This window comes from Antechinus flavipes, chromosome 1 (assembly GCF_016432865.1).
Source record: "Antechinus flavipes isolate AdamAnt ecotype Samford, QLD, Australia chromosome 1, AdamAnt_v2, whole genome shotgun sequence".
Taxonomy (NCBI): Eukaryota; Metazoa; Chordata; class Mammalia; order Dasyuromorphia; family Dasyuridae; genus Antechinus; species Antechinus flavipes.
The window spans coordinates 364,401,181-364,419,911 of NC_067398.1; the positions used below are offsets into that span (position 1 = coordinate 364,401,181).

The window sequence follows — 18,731 nt, forward strand, 5'->3', positions numbered from 1 at the left end:
CTTATTGCTAATGCTAGTATTTCTTTTTTTCATTTTTTCTTTTTAAAGCTTTTTATTTTCAAAACATATTCACTGATAATTTTTCAACATTGACCCTTGCATAGCCTTGTGTTCCAAATTTTCCCCTCCTTCCCCCACTCCCTCCCTAGATGGCAAGCAATCCAATAAATGTTATATATGTTAAATCCAATGTGTGTAAACATATTTATACAGTTCTCTTGCTGCACAAGGAAAATCAAATCAAAAAGGAAAGAAAATGAGTAAGAAAACAAAATGCAGGCAAACAACATCAAAAAGAGTGAGACTGTTATGTTATGATCCATACTCAGTTCCCACAGTTCTCTCTCTGGGTATAGATGGCTCTCTTCATCACAAAATCATTGGAACTGGTCTGAATCATCTCATTATTAGAAAGAGTCACATTCATCAGAATACATCCTCATACAGTGTTGTTGTTGCCATGTACAATGATCTCTTGGTTCTGCTCATTTCTCTCAGAAGAGTGGATGTCTCTTCAGGCTGCTCTGAAATCACCCTGCTGGTTATTTCTTACAGAACAATAATGTTCCATAACATTCATATACCACAACTTATTCAGCCATTCTCCAACTGATGGGCAGCCACTCAGTTTCCAGTTTCTTGCTACTACAAAAAGGGCTGCCACAAACATTTTTGGACTTGTGGGTCCTTTTCCCTTCTTTAAGATCTCTTTGGGATATAAGCCCAGTAGAAACACTGCTAGGTCAAAGGAGATGCACAGTTTGAAAACCTTTTGGGCATAGTTCCATATTGCTCTCCAGAATAGCTGGATGTGTTCACAGTTCCACTAACAATGTATCAGTGTCCCAGTTTTTCCGCATTCCCTCCAACATTCATCCTTGTCTTTTCTTGTCATCTTAGCCAATCTGAGAGGTGTGTAGTAGTACCTCAGAGTTGTCTTAATTTGTAATGCTAGTATTTTTAGGATATATAAATTATTAGTGGTAATAGTGAACATCCTTGTTTTGCCATGATTTCATGGAAAGTTCTCTTGTTTATATCTATATCTATATATTGTTTATTTTTGATTTATGATAGGTAGTACTTTTCATAAGGAAAATTCTCCTTATTCTTTTTTCTAGTGTTTTAAATAGAAACAAATAGTGTTTTTGGTAAAAAACAAAACAAAACAAAACCTTTTTCATTACCTATTTATATAATTATGTGGTTTTATTATTTTTGTTAATATACTCTGTTATAGTTAATAATTTGTTTTATACTGAACCAAATTTATATTTTTGGTATAAATAGAACCTGATCATAACATATAATCATCTCTGTAATATGTTGTTTTATATTCTTGCTAATGCTTAATTTAATATTTGTTAATATTCATTAGGAATATTAATCTATAGTATTCTTTCTCTCCTTTGTCTCTCCTTTATTTAGATAACTATCATATTTCATACACAAATTGTTACATACTGCTCTGATTTCCCTGTTAATCTCTGAATTCGTGTGAGTGATCTTGTAGTTGAGGGTCAATCAAGTGGGGGCTGGGATGACTAGACTGCTTCCCTGGGCTGTAGGTTGCTGAATTCAGGGACTGGGTTTTTGCTCTGAGATCCAAAGAAAGGAGGAAGTGAGTCACTTGCCACATGGCTGATTCATCTTTCAGAGGCTGCAGCTTTATAGCTTTTCATTATTGTGTGGCAGCAGTTGCTGGTGGGGCCCGATTGTTGCCGTGGTTCAAGTTTTCATAATTGGATTCCTGAACCTGGGGCCTGCTGATGAAAGAACAGCTGACAACATGGTGGCAAGAAATTCACCCAAGCAGAGGAAGAAATGGGGTAGCAAGCAGATAGGGAAGAAGTGGTCCAACTAAGAAATAGGAAACTAGATGACTTCACATTCATTTCAAATTGAATTATAATGCAGTCAGGAGAGCAAGCAGTATTAAAAGTACAGAAATTTAAGGTCTGAAAGAACTTAATTTTCTGTAAGCTATGAAATATTTCCTTTTCTTCAAGTCTTAACTTAAAAGGCACCTCTTCCACGAAGCCCTTCCTGTCTTATATCATTTTCTCAATGTTTTCCGCATGGGAATCTTGTCTCCCCAACCAGAATAAAACTTCCTAAAGGGCAAGGACTGCATCTTTCCTTCTTGAACCTGCAGCTCTTTTACATTAAAAGAGTGTGTGTGTGTGTGTGTGTGTGTGTGTGTGTGTGTGTGTATGTGTACACAGGGTATCACAAAATTCTTAACACAATTTTAAGCTACCAAAGCTGATAAATTGTGTGTACGTGTGGGGAAGGGTGGGAGTGGAGAAAGCTGTTCACTACTTCAGTCAATCAGTGATAGATCAGGTAGGCTTTCATCAGACAAAATATCATTTCACCAACAGCTGTTTTCTTATATGTCTTTTTTGATTCTATGAAAACTTGGAGGATTGACGTCTCTGCTTCTAACCCAACCTATCTCTGTTTCACTCTTTTAATTTTTATTTTCTCAAGAAGCTCTTCTTGTGGGCAGCTCGGTGGTGCAGTGGATAGAGCACCACCCTGAAGTCAGGAGGACCTGAGTTCAAGTCTAGCCTCAGCCACTTAATATTTCCTAGCTGTGTGACCTTGGGCAAGATACTTAACCCTAATGGCTTCAGCAAAAAAAAAAAAAGAAAAAAGAAAAAAAGAAAAAAAAAAAGAAAGAAAGGAAAAAAAGAAAAAAAAAAGCTCTTCTTCACTTGATCTGGCTTTTGTTTTACTTATTCCCTTGGAAGCAGACTTGACTTCCACCCTTCTTACTCCCAGGTGGGTTTCTCCTCTGTCCTGATGATCCCTCTAAATCATCAGCACATGTATCCTACTAGTTCTGGTAGGATACTTTTCTACAACTACTGGTAGGCTCAGATGATTACAGTTACTACTGTATTGTAGTCCATGATGCTTCAGAAACCTTGGAGCTGTAACAATATTTGAAGCATATTTCTTAAAAACTGGCTATATTCTAAAATGCATTTGTAGCTTTTTAGCAGATTGTTACTAAATGTTGTGGAATGCGTGACTTCAGAGAAGACTAGAGTCAGTGACCCTATCTACTGATAGCATAGTGAATTTATCTACATTTTCTCACTGAGTCCATTGGAGCATCTTCCAGAAACCCTGGTGGCTTAGTAGTGGCTTAGGTTTGCAAAACTCAACTCTCAACATTTTCCTCCAGTTCCACCTTTCAGCCTTCCCTATTTGTATGGCGCAAGCTAAGGTGTTTTGTCATTGTGTCCTGACTAGTGAGACAATCTTTATCTATGGAAAAGATCCCTCCTGTTACAATGCAGGTAGCTTTCACCAGGAATCTAGAAAGACTCTGACATTCCCCTTTTCTTCCCAGATACAAGATTCTAAACCAATAGATTTGCTGGCTCAGGGAGGGACAAGGGATCATTTTAAAACATTCCAGTTTCTTCTGGAAGAACCAGAATTTGCTATAAAATTCTAGATTAGGGGTTGGGTTTGTCCACCTATAATAGGTAAGGATTTCTATAGGAGGAATGCCATCTACTAGAGTCCTATGGGGTAGTTTCCCCCTAAAAGTCAGGAAAGCTATTCCTGAGATTATTTCAGAGTTTAGACCAAAGAAGAGCCAGCCCAGAAGAGCTGAGGCAAGCCACAAGTAGCTTGAGTAAGAAATAGGGTATTTTTGGGAATGCCAAAATCTGAGGGATGAGGTAGAGGTAGAAGCCATGTAGTAAGCAGAGATTTCCAGCTCACAAAGTCTATATGAAATTAGATGGCACATGCTACAGTGGGCGTCAGGGGAAAAATGAGCTTTCTAATACAACTTGTCACCCCCAGCAGTGGTCAGTGTTCCCTTGACAGGCCAGTATGGTCACAGATGGGCCCATCTTGGCTTTGCTGCTCCAGTGAAACTATAGGATCAGAGAAACTTCAACTGAGTCTTGAATGAAAGGTTGGATGGGAATAGAGGAGAGAATGGTCCATTCTGCCTGACTGGTGCTGGATAACTTTGGTCCTAGCACAGGTCCCACTTTCTGTTTATAACCCTAGAATGCCATGGATGTGAGGCCCTCAGAATTAGCAATAGAATGTAGGAGGTAAAAGCAGCTCTATTGAACTACTGGGAAAGTGAGGAATCCTATTTATAGGTTAAGAAAAGAGGAAGGGTACAGGAAGATGGAGAATGACTTGCTTACCGTGACAGGGTCTCTTGGGCTGTTGAATGCACTGTAGGATAAGACAGAGAGTATAACAGTAAATGCCACCCTCTATTCCAATGAAGCAAGTCCCCTCTTGGTAGACAGTAATTAGGGCTTAGACTTGGATTGTGCCTTTATGAGTGAGGAGAAGAGAAATTTTATATATATAAAAAATATTATTTTATGTTTTATATTAGAGATAATATATAATATTACACATTGTAAAGTACAACATAGAATATAATGTTATACATTATATATAAGTAATATTTATAATACAATATATAATAAATTTATTTATATAAATATTAAAGAAATTATCAGAATAATTCATATAATATATAATCATAAAATTAATTTGTTGATAAGTTATGTAAAGTGAAATATATGTATATTTATAAATATATTTTATAGATAGATGATAGATATTAGCTATAGGTGAGATTCTGAAAAAATAGAAAAAACAAAATTTGTAAGTAAATTTGGTATGTGAGATAAATGAGAGTAAGAAGTTGAAGATGAGGTTGTAAGCCTGGGAAACTGGGAAGAATAATGATGCCCTCAACAATAACAGGGAAGGAGTTTGGCTTTGGACTTTTTTTTTGTTCTGAAATGATCTATATAATATCAATTTTTTGCATTTAACGTGTAAATGAATTCATTTACACATTGAGAGTGAATTGTTGTTCACTCTCATTGGGTTGTAAAATGTTAGCACTAGAAGGATCTTAGAGATTATTTGGCCAATTCCTTCATTTTAGAGATGAACATAGTAAGGCCTAAAGAGCTAAAGTCATTTTGCCATTGGTCACATACCTAATTAGGGCGGAACTCCAGCATAAACCAAGGTCTTACAATCCAAACTCTTTGGTCTTTAATTTGTTTGTTTCTAAAAATGGGGTTGAGCTAGATAATCTCTAAAGTCCTTTAAGCACTAACATTTTATGCTCTTATGAGAATGATTTGCCTTCATCTATACCAACATGTAAAATGAATGAAATTTAAAAAAAAGAATTTTAAGTTTTTAGGAGAAAGAAAAATGTAATTTTTAGTGACAGAAAAAGAAAAATATAATTTTCAAAAAATATACAATTTAACTGTTGTTTTTGAGCAATTTTAATTGTTTCCTACTCATTGAGAACTCATTTGAGGTTTTCTTGACAGCGATACAGGAATGATTTTTTATTTCCTTCTCTGGTGCATTTCACAGATGAGGAAACTGAGGCAAACTATCTTAAGTGACTTGCTCAGGATCACACAGCTAGTATCTGGGGTCAAATTTGAACTCAGGAAAATGAGTCTTCCTGCCTCCAGGCCCAGCTTTCTGTGCACTATGAGGTCACCTAACCGTCCCATTAAAATGTCTCTACTGAAAATCCTCAGTGAACCATGGAATTGTAATAAACTGTGAAAACAAAGATAGTATTTTTCTTTGTTTTTGGATTCTTGTTGAATTCTTATATTAGGGAACACCTGATAGAGGCACCCACCTTTGCTTTGGTACACCACGGCCCCCAGAATCACCAGCAGCAGGAAGAGTTTGATTCCCAGGGCAAAGAGGAGGGTCAGAAGTACTGATGGGTCACTCGCTGCTCGGAACTTGTAGAAGTAGACACTGCCCTCAGCCTTGCCTAGGCTGTTGAAGGCGGTGCAGGTGTAACGGCCGTCCTGGGCCAGAGCATGGAGCTCCTTGGTGATCTGATGACTCTGGCTGTAGGTGGAGGTGCTGTTGCCAGCACTGGGACCACTCCAGATGAGGGAGGGCAGGGGCTCCCCTTCTGCGGTGCATCGGGCACTGAAAACGTGGTCAGGGCCTGGTAGCACAGTGATGTTGACAATCCTGGGAGCAGCTGGGGGGAAGCCACCAAGGTCAAACGAAGCATGCAATGAGGGCACTGCTTCCCACTCTGTAGGTCATGAAGTGAGACAGCATGGGTGTGGTAGAATGTGGTGGAATTGGGGACCCTGGTTCAAATCCCAGTTCTTTTACTAGCAGTGTAATTTTGGACAAATCTTTTCATTTCTCTGAAACTCAGTTACCTTATCTGAAAAATGAAGGGGTTGGACTCTTATGATCTCTAAGATCAGAAGATTTAGAATTGTACATTTATTCCAGTCTCTGACTTCTTGTAGGAATAATTAATTAAATATTAATAAAGTAAATTAAATAATTCATAAATAATAATAAAAATAAGGAATGTGTGTGGGAGAAGTGAACAATTGTCTAGTTTTAAGACTATGCTATGGTTTTAAGAAATTCTATAAGAAAATTGGGTTCATGATTTGCACAGGAAGGGTGATAGCATAAGCAAATTAGGAAAGTCTAGAATAGTTTACCTGACAAATCTATGATAAGGGGAGAATTTAGAACCAAATAAGAGAAAAAAGATTATTACAACTTGTAAAATGGATAACTTTGATTACATAAAATTTAAAATTTTTTTGCACAAACAAAACTAGTACAACCAAAATTTTAAAGAAAATAGAAAACTGGGAAAATTTTTTATAGTAAGTATCTCTGTTAAAGACCTTATTTCTTAAATTTTTAGAGAATTGAGTCAAATTTATAAGAATACAAGTCATGCCTCAATTGATAAATGGTCAAAGGATATGAATAGAGAGTTTTCAGATAAAGAAATTAAAGCCATTTATAGTCATGTTGAAAAAATGCTCTAAATCACTATTGATTAGAAATTAAAATTAAAACAAATTTAATTTAATTTAATTAATTAAATTTAAACAACTCTGAGGTCACTACCTCAGACCTATCAAATTGGTTAAGATGATAGAAAAAGATAATGATAAATATTGGAAAGGATGTGGGGACAACTGGGACCCTAATGCAAAAGTATTTGTTGCAGCTCTCTTTGTGGTGGCAAGGAACTGGAAATTGAGTAGATACCCTTGTATCAATTGGAGTATGGCTGAGTAAGCTGTGGTATTTGAATGTAATGAATGCAGGTGGATTCAGAAAAACTTGGAAAGACTAATATGAACTGATGCTGAGTGAAGTTGTGCACAATGATAGCAAGATTGGGTGACGATCAAGTATGACAGATTTAGCTCTTCACAGCAAGACAATCCCAAAGGATTCATGATGAAAATAAAAATGCTATCTGCATCCAGAGAAAGAACTGATGTTGTCTGAATAAAATCTGAAGCATATTCTCTCTCTCTCTCTCTCTCTCTCTCTTTCTCTCTCTCTCTCTCTCTCTCTCTCTCTGTCTCTCTCTCTCTCTCTCTCTCTTGCATAAAATGACTAATACAGAAATGTTTTACATGATTGCACATGTATAATCTATATCAGAGAAGTTACTGTCTCAAGGAAAAGTGTAGGGTGGGAAGTGAAGGAAGAATTTGAAACTCAAAACTTTATGTAAAACATGTACTTTATGTAAAACAAGTGTTAAAAATAGTTGTTACATGTAATTGGGGGAAATATTATTTTTTAAAAAAAGAATTGTAATAAGAGAAAGATCAATGAAAAGGTGACCCAAGAAGCCATAGTTCAGTGACTAGATGAGAAACTTTGGTTACTACCATCATAACTGTTATACTCAATATTATAGTGATATTCACCTAACCCATCAGAAACTTCTTTTACAATTCAATTTCAATCTAGTCTATATGGGTCTCCTCTATAAGAGTTCTGAGAAGTGATTTTCCATTTAAATCATAACAAAAAAGTACAGTCAATTAGGAGCTGAAGGAGAAGTATAATAATATGTGTTATCTTTTTGTATCTAATCATTCTAATGGGAATAGGAGGAGTCATAAAAGAAAAGGAAGGAGGGGGTTATGAACCTAGATTTCTTCATTCTAAATTCAACATTTCCCATACATTTGGACATGTCTGTGTAAATCTGTTTATATATGTATGCTTAGATATATATTATACATTATAAATTTCAAAATATAATTTTGTATGATTTTGGGAAAGCCACTGTTCTTTTCTGGGACTTCATCTATATCTGGAAACTTATCTATATCTGTGATTGTATTAGATTACTTCTAAGAGTCCCAGAAGTTCTTTTTCTTAGCTTCTATGTGCTAAGTATGTATCACCAATTTTTTAGCGAATAGAAAAAATAAAATGTGCAAGATGAAAGTTCTTCTGAACAGAAACAAATCTTTGATGATTCAGAATCCTTTCCCAGGCCCTCAGGCTCACTATAATAAATATGAGGTAGTACAGTTTGTTAGGAAGAGTATTGTTCTTTGAATCAGGAAGCCTAGGTAGAGTCTGAGGTCTGCCATTGACAAGATGAATCAGGGGAATCACTGAATCAGTGGAAGAACTGTAGTAACTCAAAAAGAAATGTGAGATGCCCAAATCTAGAGACATCTCCATAAAGCTTACAAGCTCATATTGGTCTGATCAGCCACAGCAGGACACCTTGTACTTGAATCTCAACATAGTGATGTCATTTTGGTTCTCTCTGAGAATGTAAGACCACAATTTTAGTTCAGCATTATTCTTATAAATTTGAGTCAATTCTCTAGATATTTTAGAAGTGAGGCCTTTATCAGCATGTAAAGAATTGGGCGTAAAAAAATTTTTCCCCAGTTTAGTGCTTCCCTTTTAATCTTATCTGCATTGGCTTTGTTTCTACAAAAAAATTTAAATTTAATATAATCAAAACTATCCATTTTGCATTCCATAATGAAGTCTAGTTTTTCCTTCTCCACAGCAGATCTTCACTTTAGGAAGATCACTTTTGACAGCTCAGTGGAGGATAGACTGGAATGGAAGGAAACTTGAGGCAGGCAGAGCTGTCAACAGGGTATTGTAATACTCCAGGTGTGAGACAATTAGAGCCTATATGAGTAGTAGTAGTAGTAGAAGAGAGAAGGGGGAAGATCTTATAGAGGTAAAATTGACAGACCTTGGCAACAAATTGGTTAGGAGGAGATGAGAAATTGAGGAATTGTGGATGACATTTAGTTTGAGTCTCAGGAGCTGGGGGGATAATGGCACCTTTGACAGCAATAGCTTGGTACTTGCAAAATTTGTAGAGGATATAATCTGAGAGGGAGAGCTAATGCCACTGCTTGACATATTTAGTATTCAAAAAGATCTTGACAAGTTAGAACTTTGGGCCAATATTAATAAGATGATAATTAATTGGGAAAAAATTGACTTTACAAGTGCAAGGTAAGAGAGGCATGGATAAATAGAAATGATCCTGAAATAGAGGGTGTGGGGAAATGGAGTTGATACTTAGGGAACTGAAAGTCCTCTAAGAACTCTAGACTGTTCAATTGAAATGAATCAATATAATGATACAGCAGTCAAGGAAGTGCTATAATCTTTGGTTGAGTGAAAAGAGTCATCACATTATTTAAGGAAATAATTCCAGCTATATGCTGCCCTGGTCAGACATCTGGAGCACTTTGTTTAGTTCTGGGCACCTTCTTTTAGAAAGAATATGTATAAACTAGAAAGAGTTCAAAGGGTAATTCTGATGTTCAGAGAATTAAATGGTATCCACAAAGTCACACAGCTATTAAATACCAGATTTGAACCCATATTTTCTGTCTTCAAATCCATCCCTACTTTCTATTATGCTACACTATCATTTAATATTTAGTATTATTTAATGTTGACAATTTGGTCCTTGTATTTTTAACATGAGGATCATAGGATTATGATTTTAAATCTAGAAGGAACCATAGGGGTCATCTAGTAAAATCCTCTCATTATAAGGATGATTAAATCTAGAGAAGTTAAATGCCCTGCATCAGTCACTCAGGTAGGAAATGAAAGAATAAGGATCTGATGCTAAATCCAGTGTGCTTTGAACTGCCTTACTCTGATCTTCACTCCTCAACATAAGCTCCTCTTGTATCTCATTTCTGTCATCTGAAAAATAAGAGGATTGGATTGTCATGGAGTCCAGGAATTAAAAAAAATTATTTGATAAGTGAATTTCAATTTAGTTGATTTCTTTGTAACATGATATATTTTATTTTATATATTCTAATTATATATATTAAGTAAGTCCTTAGGCTTCACTGACAGAGAAATTCATGTCATAAAAAAGGTTAAGAATCCTTGGACTAGATAAGATCCCTTCTGTCTTGACATCTCAGGGCATTTTCCCCTTTGGCAAATAAGGGCTGGTCCCTGTAGGACAGGCAGCTCTGCTCAGAATGAGGTCCAGAGCCTCCTAAAGCTCAGTAAGGATGGGTAACTGAATGCTTGCCTCACCAATCACGTGCAGCCGGATTCCACTTCTGCTCTCATAGCGATCATGGATGTCTCCAGCAAATTCTACCCGGCAGAAATACCGGTTGCCATCAGCCCACGTCAAGTTATCAATCCTGATAGAGATGTTGTTGTGTCGTGGGTTGCCAAGCAGTTTGTACTTGCCCTTGTAGCTGACAGCGGTCTGGCAATGGTCACTGGAGCTGTGAACTACACAGCGGAACACTTGGCTCCCATTGTAGGGCTCCCGAATCCTCCAGATGACTGTGATCATGCCATCGTAATATTTGTGGGGGTGGGTGAAGGTGCAAAGTAGGACGACTCCCCCGCCGGCTTCCCCTGTCACATCTGATGGGACTTGCATGGACCATTTGTGTGATGGGACACCTAAGAGATAAATACCAGCATCAGTTTTCTCAAAGTAACAGGATTTAAAGAGACATTTCTAGGCAAGATTACCCAGGTAAAATTGTTGTTGGAGAAAGTTTGCATTCAGGGCCCTAAGCCTCTCTTTCCTGTACTTTTCCTATTTTCCAAGGATACCTTTTTCTACTCTCTCCCTTCCAGCAAGCACCCTATCCTTTCTTTTCTCTCTTCCCTCATCAAACTGCTGCTGGGAAAAGCTTGAGTATCCCTCCTTTACCATTCAATGAGAATATAAGTCACCGTTTGGACCTAGGATCATGGAATTTGGAAATAGATTGGATAATAGAAATCATGACCCAGAAAAGGTTAAGGACCCCTGGAATAGATGATTACTAAATTTCCCACTTTAAAGTGAGAATTTTACAAATGAGAAAACTGACTTGGAGAGGTTCAAGGTTTGAACGAAGGTCCTCTGACTCTCCAGCCTTATCACCCACTTTTCAGGGAGCTTGGCTCTTTTAGTCTTGTACTTAATCTATAGAGGAAAAACTTTGTTTCCTATTAAAAGATTTTTCAAGCAGGGTGTGTGTGTGTGTGTGTGTGTGTGTGTGTGTGTGTTCATGCATGATCATGGGCAGGAGGATTGGGAAGCATCTTAAGGATCTTGCCCTGTAGACAGCTGTCTGCTTTGTTTAAATGTAAGGTGAGGGCAGAGGCAGGTCTTCAGGAGACTGTCTAGACTTACAATTTGATGCATAACCTTGAGCAAATCATAAAAATTTCTTTGTGACTCAGTTTCCTCACCCTTCACTTCATCTTCATTACTTCAAGCATCTGTGATCCTTTTTTCCATCAGCATGCACACTATCATTCCCCTCCACCAACACAGATTTAAACCTCTCACTCACATAATACACATATACATACATGCACACATACACATCTATGTACATACCCTTAGCAAGCAATTTCATCATTTAAAAAGATTGGGTTGAAACCCATGACAATGAAACCCATTGTCATAGAAAATTACTTCCATCAATGTAATATGGTAATTCTGTAAATGAGTCTTAGAGAGTTGCCTGTGTCACTTAGAAATTATTACTTTCCTATGTTAACACAGCCAGAATATATGAGTGTTAGGACTCAAATGCAGGCTTTCATGATCTGAGACTGGCTCTCTACCAACTACATCACATTGCCTCTCTTTCATTCACTATTCTATCACCTGCACCCATCCCAATTCATCAATTGGTAGGTGACTTTCTAGAGAAGAATGAGCTTCATTCTACTTAGCTAGGTTGGTCATTGGATGACAAATAATCCCTAGTTCAGCCCAAACTCAAAACCTTTCTAGCTCAAGTCCATTAGCAGAACTTTATTTTCTTTCCCAGTTCAATGCAGCAAGCATTTATTAAGCATCTAATTAATTTAAACCAGGCATTGTATTAGCTGCTGAAGACACAAAGAAAAAAATGAAATGGTCTCTCCCCTGAAGGAGATTACATTTTATTCTAAGTTTTATATAAGACCGATGGAGCCACCAAGGAGCTGAACTGGGTAAAGGTAAAGTAGAAATCCTTCCCTTGCGATTTGCTACACAAGTGAGATGTAACTTTATTGCAAGAATTCTCTTCAGGAGAGTACATGTATCTTATTGAAAAAACTAGGGCATGTACCATCGATCTCCCTTAGCAGAGTCTTCTAGGATGGACATCAATAATGCCATTGAGAAGGGTTTTGGTGGCAGTCTCCTCTCTCTGATAGGGACAATAGAGAACCTGAACTATTCTGTTTATAAAGCAAGCTAATAGATTGTGAAATCTTTATTGTTATGCTAATAAACTCAAGATTGCAAATGGGCCTTCCTCTCATGGCTGCATTCCCAGAAACCCATCTTACAAATGGGTGCCTTTGCTAGGCATGGACTTTGCCAATTATAGCTCTTTACCAGATACTCCATTAAGATAGGGAGGGACTAGTACATCTATTGGATGTAGAATGCAGACATCTGCATTAGAAGAAGCTCTAGAGAAACCAGGGAAAGCTAAACAGGGTGAGACATTTAACCAGTTTGAAAAATAGTGAAAACATACCACCTAGAAAATTTATCAAAAGGAAGGAAGGAAGGAAATAAACATTTATAGAACACCTATCATGGCCAGGGGCAATTAAATGGTACAGTGGATAGATTATCAGGCCTAGAGTCAGAGACTCATCTTTCTGAGTTCAAATCAGGTCTCAGATAGTTATTAGCTGTATGATCCTGGGCAAGTCACTTAATCTCTGTTTGTCTCAGTTTTCTTATCTGTGAAATGAGCTGGAGAAGGAAATGGCAAATCATGCCAGTACCTCTGCCAAGAAAACCCCAAGTGGAGTCACAAAGAATTGGACATGTCTGAAAAGCAGTTGAACAACAATAACACTATGTGCCAGGCACTGTGCTAAGTGCTTTATAAATACTATCTCATCTGATCTTCTGAGGAGGTAGGTGCTATTATTATTCCTATCTTATAATTGAAGAAATTGAGGCAGACAGAAGTTAAGTCCTGACCAGGGTCACACAATGTCTGAAGTCACATTTGAATTTGAGTAGATGGAGTGACTATACGATAAATGTAAAAATTTCTAATTTTAGGGTTCTAAAAATTAACAGAACAAATACACGTTGGCTGCAATGGCCAGAGAGCAGTTTGTCTGTGAGGTTTGGGAATCTGAGTGGGTCACAAGTTCAGACTCACTCACTATCCTGGCATTGGAGCTAATGAAGCTAATGTAATATTAAGCTGCATTAATTGAAATGTAGTATCTAGAATAAGGAAGGGGAGAGATTCACTGTTTAGGTCTGGCCACAATCTGGAGCACTGTTTGGCTGTAGGAAGCACTTTATGTATGGGACCCTGATAAGTCATAGAATGTCCAGGAGGGACAAAGAGATGAGAAATCATAATGAGTAAGGAAGAATTAATTTGGCTCTAGCAAGTAGAACTAGGACCAAGGGATAAAAATTATAGGGAAAGTTTAATGCAAGAAAGAAATCTGTATAGGAAAAACACACTCGCTGGCCAGGTTTCTATCTGTGTCTGCTTATGGAACAGAGAGACCATTTCATCAAGTGTCATAAACTTGGCTCCTTTGCTATTGGGGGTGGGGGATTGGCTTCCTGTTTACAGGACAAGCCAAACCCAAGTGGGCGTGGGCCCTGGCTCCCTCTTACACATTGATGTTCTGGTGAATGTTTCTAGGGAAATCAAATCTAAAGTGTGCTTTCAATGGTTCTTGGATTGAAAAATCAAAACAGAAATGCTTAGGGGCCAAAAACATTTGGTTTGGCTCAACTCCGTGCTTCTCAATTCCAGATTGACATTTACTGTTCACACCTGCTCTCTCATCCAGAAGAGGAATCCTACCCATTCCCTTTTTGATTTTTCATCCAATCCAGCTTTCCTCGTTAAAGGAACAACTACTTGGAGTCCTCCAGGATCCTCCCCTCCCACTTGTGTTTGAAGCCTTTTTAGATTGTGCATCTTTGATAAACTAATCTGTAGAGATGCTTCAATGCATTATTCTACTATGACTTGACTGTGACGGGAGTTACGAGGGGGTAGGCAGGTGCAAAGTTCCTTGTCTACACTTGCTTTCTCTAAGCTGGTTTATAGTGCCTTGGTTGCCCATTGTGGGGTGTAGTTATGAAAAAGTATGAACTTGTTATTTCTTATTATGGGCACTGAACACTTATACTGGACACTGTGAGACAAACAGAAAAGGTAGAGAAATCAAGGTTCTTGCCCTCAGTAAGCTGACAGTTTAGTTGGGCAAGCAAAGCTAACCTACACTAAACAAATGGAAATTTCAGATCTTTGAAATATTGAAGTATGAGCGCTGCACTCTGGAGTTTGTTACTCTTATTTTATTCAACTCTTGTCTTTGTTGATTTAGTTCTTTAGTGATAGATAAGCATATATCAGCTGCTCTCAGCCAGAGATCACCCCATATATATATAGAGAGAGAGAGAGAGAGAGAGAGAGAGAGAGAGAGAGAGAGAGAGAGAGAGAGAGAGAGAGAGAGAGAGAGAGAGAGAGAGAAAGAGAGAGAAAGTTGACCTGAACTCAATTTTTAGAGGAGATCATTGAACTAGAGAGTCATGGCACTGACACTGGGAAGTACTGTTCTGTTGAAAGTGCAATGGTCTGGGAGCCCAGGACTCTGCTTTCTAGTTGCCATTGTGTCATTGACTAAACTGTGTAGTCATCGGAAAGTCATTGAATTTTTCTGAATCTCAGTTTCCTTATCTGTAAAATGAGAAATCTGGATTAGAAGTTCCTTCCAGCTATCAATATGTGCTTTTATGGCTAAATGAAATAATTCCTTGTAACTCCAGAATACTCTTCAGTTGCCTTCAATTTAATTCAACATCAAATTCTCTATGAATGGTTATTGATTAAATTGATCACTCTTTTATGGAGGAATTCCAGTTGGTCAATGAAGCAGTCCCTCTCACAATATGGATTCCATCTATCACTTTTTACTCTCCTCTGCATTTTTTTTTCCTGGACTTTAAAAGGGTTCTGTCTTTGAATGGATATCTTCTATTTCTTTATTTTCCTTTGCAGACCTGTAAGGAGAGTGGGCCATGTCAAGACTAGGAGCAGGGGCAAAAAGTAGTTGCTGCTGTTGAAGCTAAAATGTTCCTTCCCCTCCTCTGGTGATCACTGGAAAGGGGAGGTATTGGTTATAATTATTTGGGGAATTTCAAGAAGCAAAGGCTTGGTGCTTTGGTTGATGGAGTAAATAGCACAAATCAAATTATAAAAGAGCTAGAAGAGATCTAGACCTCTGTCCCCTCATTTAACTATAAGGAAAATGAGTCTCAAATGCTTGCCCAAGACCACTCAGGTAGTAAGTGGAAGAACTGGGATTTGAACCCTTGGCATCTGGCTCCAAATGCAATACTCTAGTATAGTTTTATCTGAATTATGGGCATAATGGAGCTGCCTCCAAGTTTCTGTTTCCAAAAAAGAGAATGGGACAACTTAATGAGGATGAGAAAGGGCTGGGCATAGAGTAGATTTTCAATAAGTACTATATGAATAAAATATAAGCTTCTAGAGGATGGGAACTCTTAGTCTTCTCAGCATTTAGCCCAGTACATTGTAGAAAGTATATTACTTTAATTGAATTGAATATAATTAAACTGAAGGCTCCTTCAGATGCTAATAGTTCAAATTCTGGCTCTAATACCTTCTCTTGGTGTGCTCTTGGGCAAATCACTTTACTCTGGTCTTAATTACCTCATATGTAAGGATTGCAGAGGGATAATTGATAGCTCTCTGGGACTGGAGTCAGGAGGATGTGAATTCAAATCTAGTCTCAGAGACTTACTAGCTGTGTAACCCTGGGCACTTTGTAAAATGAACTGAAGAAGGAAATGGCAAACCATTGCAACATCTTTGCCAAGAAAACCCCAAATGGGGTCATAAAGAGCTGAATACAACTGAAAAATAACAACAAAGGGATATAGACAAGAACTGTGGTTTCACTGGATTAGGGAACTTTTGAGCAAAGAAACTGGATTTTTTTTTTTTAATGCAGCTGATACCTTCTCTATAATTTAAAGTCTTAAGAGTGTTGCTCAGAATGCTTAGAAATTAAATGACTTGACTAGGGTCACCTAGTCATTAAATGTTAGAGAGGGGCTTGATCTCAGATCTCCCTGACTTGGAAACCAGCTCTCTACCTCTCAGACTCAGCTTCCTTATCTATAAAATGGAAATAATAACAGGATTATTATTAGATTGCAGTAAAGTTTCTAGTAAGGCTTTATGTAAGTTATTATGATAGAGTGCTAGAGTGGAAGAGAATTCTAGCATTCATTAAATCTAACTCCTTCATTTTACAGAAGGGAAGAAGGAAGCCCAGAGGGTGATATAGCTTGCTTAAGGTCACACTGCTATTAGCAAAGTGATTGCTAGATCCTATATCTCCTGCCTTCTTTTCAAGGCTCTGTTTATTATAAGTAATTTGCTTTACTTAAACCTAATCACAGAAAAGAGGTCAAAGAATAGGTGTTGAACTAAGTGTAAATTTTTGGCAATTCTTTTATGATGTATGAGTTAGTCAGGAAGATTTATTTTTTAAAAAATACTTATTATGGGATTATAGATAATAGATCTATGCCTGGAAGGAATCTCAGGATTCTAACTTATTTTCCAGTTAAGAAAGATGAGGCCCAGGGACACTCAATGATTTACTCATTTAGAATTTAGAAGAATAGGCCATGCTTCTGGCTGGACTTTAAAAGTCAATTCAGGAACTTTAGGGAACAGAATCAAAGAATATACCTCCTGATTAGAGGACATGCATTTTGGAGAAATGGAAGCTATTAAAAAGCTATGTGGAGATTGTGGAGTCAGAGGAAGAGATACAACCATAAAGAAAAAGGGTAGGACTTTGGGAGTGAGATTACTCATGGCACAAAATTATACAGGATGCATTCGGACAGAAACTGTATTGCTCAATCTTCTACCCTCAATTACATACTCGAAGATAGTAATCCTGAGTCTGCTTTCTCCCCTTGAGTAACTTCATGAGAGACTGAAATCTTTTTTTTCTGGGCAAGGGGGAGACCTGTGCCTGTAGATCTCCTTTTTTCTAACAGTGTTAACTATTAATCTTTGCTAGTGACAGGTGCTTATTGGGAATATAATTGGGAAGAGGCAACTGAGGGAAAAAGATACTTAAAAAAGAGATGGAGATACATAGATGCAACACGGAAGTATTTTTACCAGATGTGCTATTTCTGGCTGGGGGATTGGAGCTAACAAAAAGATGAAGAGACTTATAAACCTTTTGATATTACTCCCCAGAGTGGTAAAGGAATATTTATGTCAAGCCACTTCACAACTTGATAGTTAGCTGGGATCAGCATCCATAGCCAAAATTGAAGGGAGAAACAGATATGGAAGCCAGGGAATATATGTAGGTAGGTAAAAGGCAGAAGAGATAGATTTAAAATATAGTTGCCCAAGAGGGTGCTGGGTAATATTATTAATATTGTTATTATTATCTCATTTTTGGGTAGTTCTTGCAAACACTTTACATACCTTATGCTAAAAATAGCTAAGCTCCCATACCGATAGATAAATGGGTTCCAGGGGAGAGAGGGAGTGTGCAAAACTCTGTTCTTCCTCACTATAGGATAGTGGAAAGGTACTAGCCTACTTGGACTTTCAGAAAGTTATTGTGTCTTTATAACTTCAAGTTCTTCTAAAAAATCAGGATTATAAAATTTCATAACTTATGTCTTTGAATTGTTTTGAGGAAAATTCTTTATAAATCTTAAAACTATAGTAATGGGAATTATTATCACAAGATGACTTTTCTGGAAATTTCAGGGTAAAGTCAGAGTTGTGGTTTTAGTGAAAAATGTCAACTGATAGGAAGAAAGAAGGGATGCAATTGGTTGTGTTTATTCTTAGCTGTGGCTTTTTGTTTCCGTGTTACATGGAACACACAGATCAGGCATGTGCAGTTTTGGGACCATGTGTGGCTAAAATTTTTTGGCCACTTATTCCCTGTACCAGTTAAAATCCCCACTTTCTGACTGACTCATATCAGCTGATACCTCTTTCTCTGTCTCTCTGTCTCTCTTTTGTTACCCTCCCCCTAGTCTCCAAACATAAGCAAACTTACATGATCTGAGTTTTGACACGTGTTTGAAATGTGACCTTGGGCAAATTAGCTAAGATATCTGAGTATTAGTTTCCTTGTCTACCAAGTAGTGATAATAATATTCTCTTATAGCATTTGATATACAGAGAGGATTTTGTAGATCTTAAAGCAGGAATACACATATTGCAGTGTGGTAAAAGTATTATATTCAGCTATAAAACATTTGTACCTTGAAGAGTTGTTATGAGAAAGAACTTAGCAAATCTTAAGATACTATGTAAATTATACATATATAA

The 18,731-nt window shown here is 37.4% G+C and overlaps 1 protein-coding gene across 1 annotated transcript in view; it reads right to left on the reverse strand.

Annotated features, from left to right (window-relative positions):
* Positions 1-1,456: 1,456 nt before the first annotated feature.
* SIGLEC15 (sialic acid binding Ig like lectin 15) overlaps positions 1,457-18,731 on the reverse strand; it is a 50,559-nt gene continuing 33,284 nt past the window's right edge. The window contains exons 3-6 of the mRNA XM_051973326.1: positions 10,402-10,785; positions 5,681-6,040; positions 4,188-4,218; positions 1,457-1,763 (exon numbers count right to left, since the gene is read on the reverse strand). Of these exons, the coding sequence (XP_051829286.1) occupies positions 1,682-1,763; positions 4,188-4,218; positions 5,681-6,040; positions 10,402-10,785 (857 nt within the window). The 3' untranslated portion in view covers positions 1,457-1,681. The remainder of the gene's footprint in view (positions 1,764-4,187; positions 4,219-5,680; positions 6,041-10,401; positions 10,786-18,731) is intronic.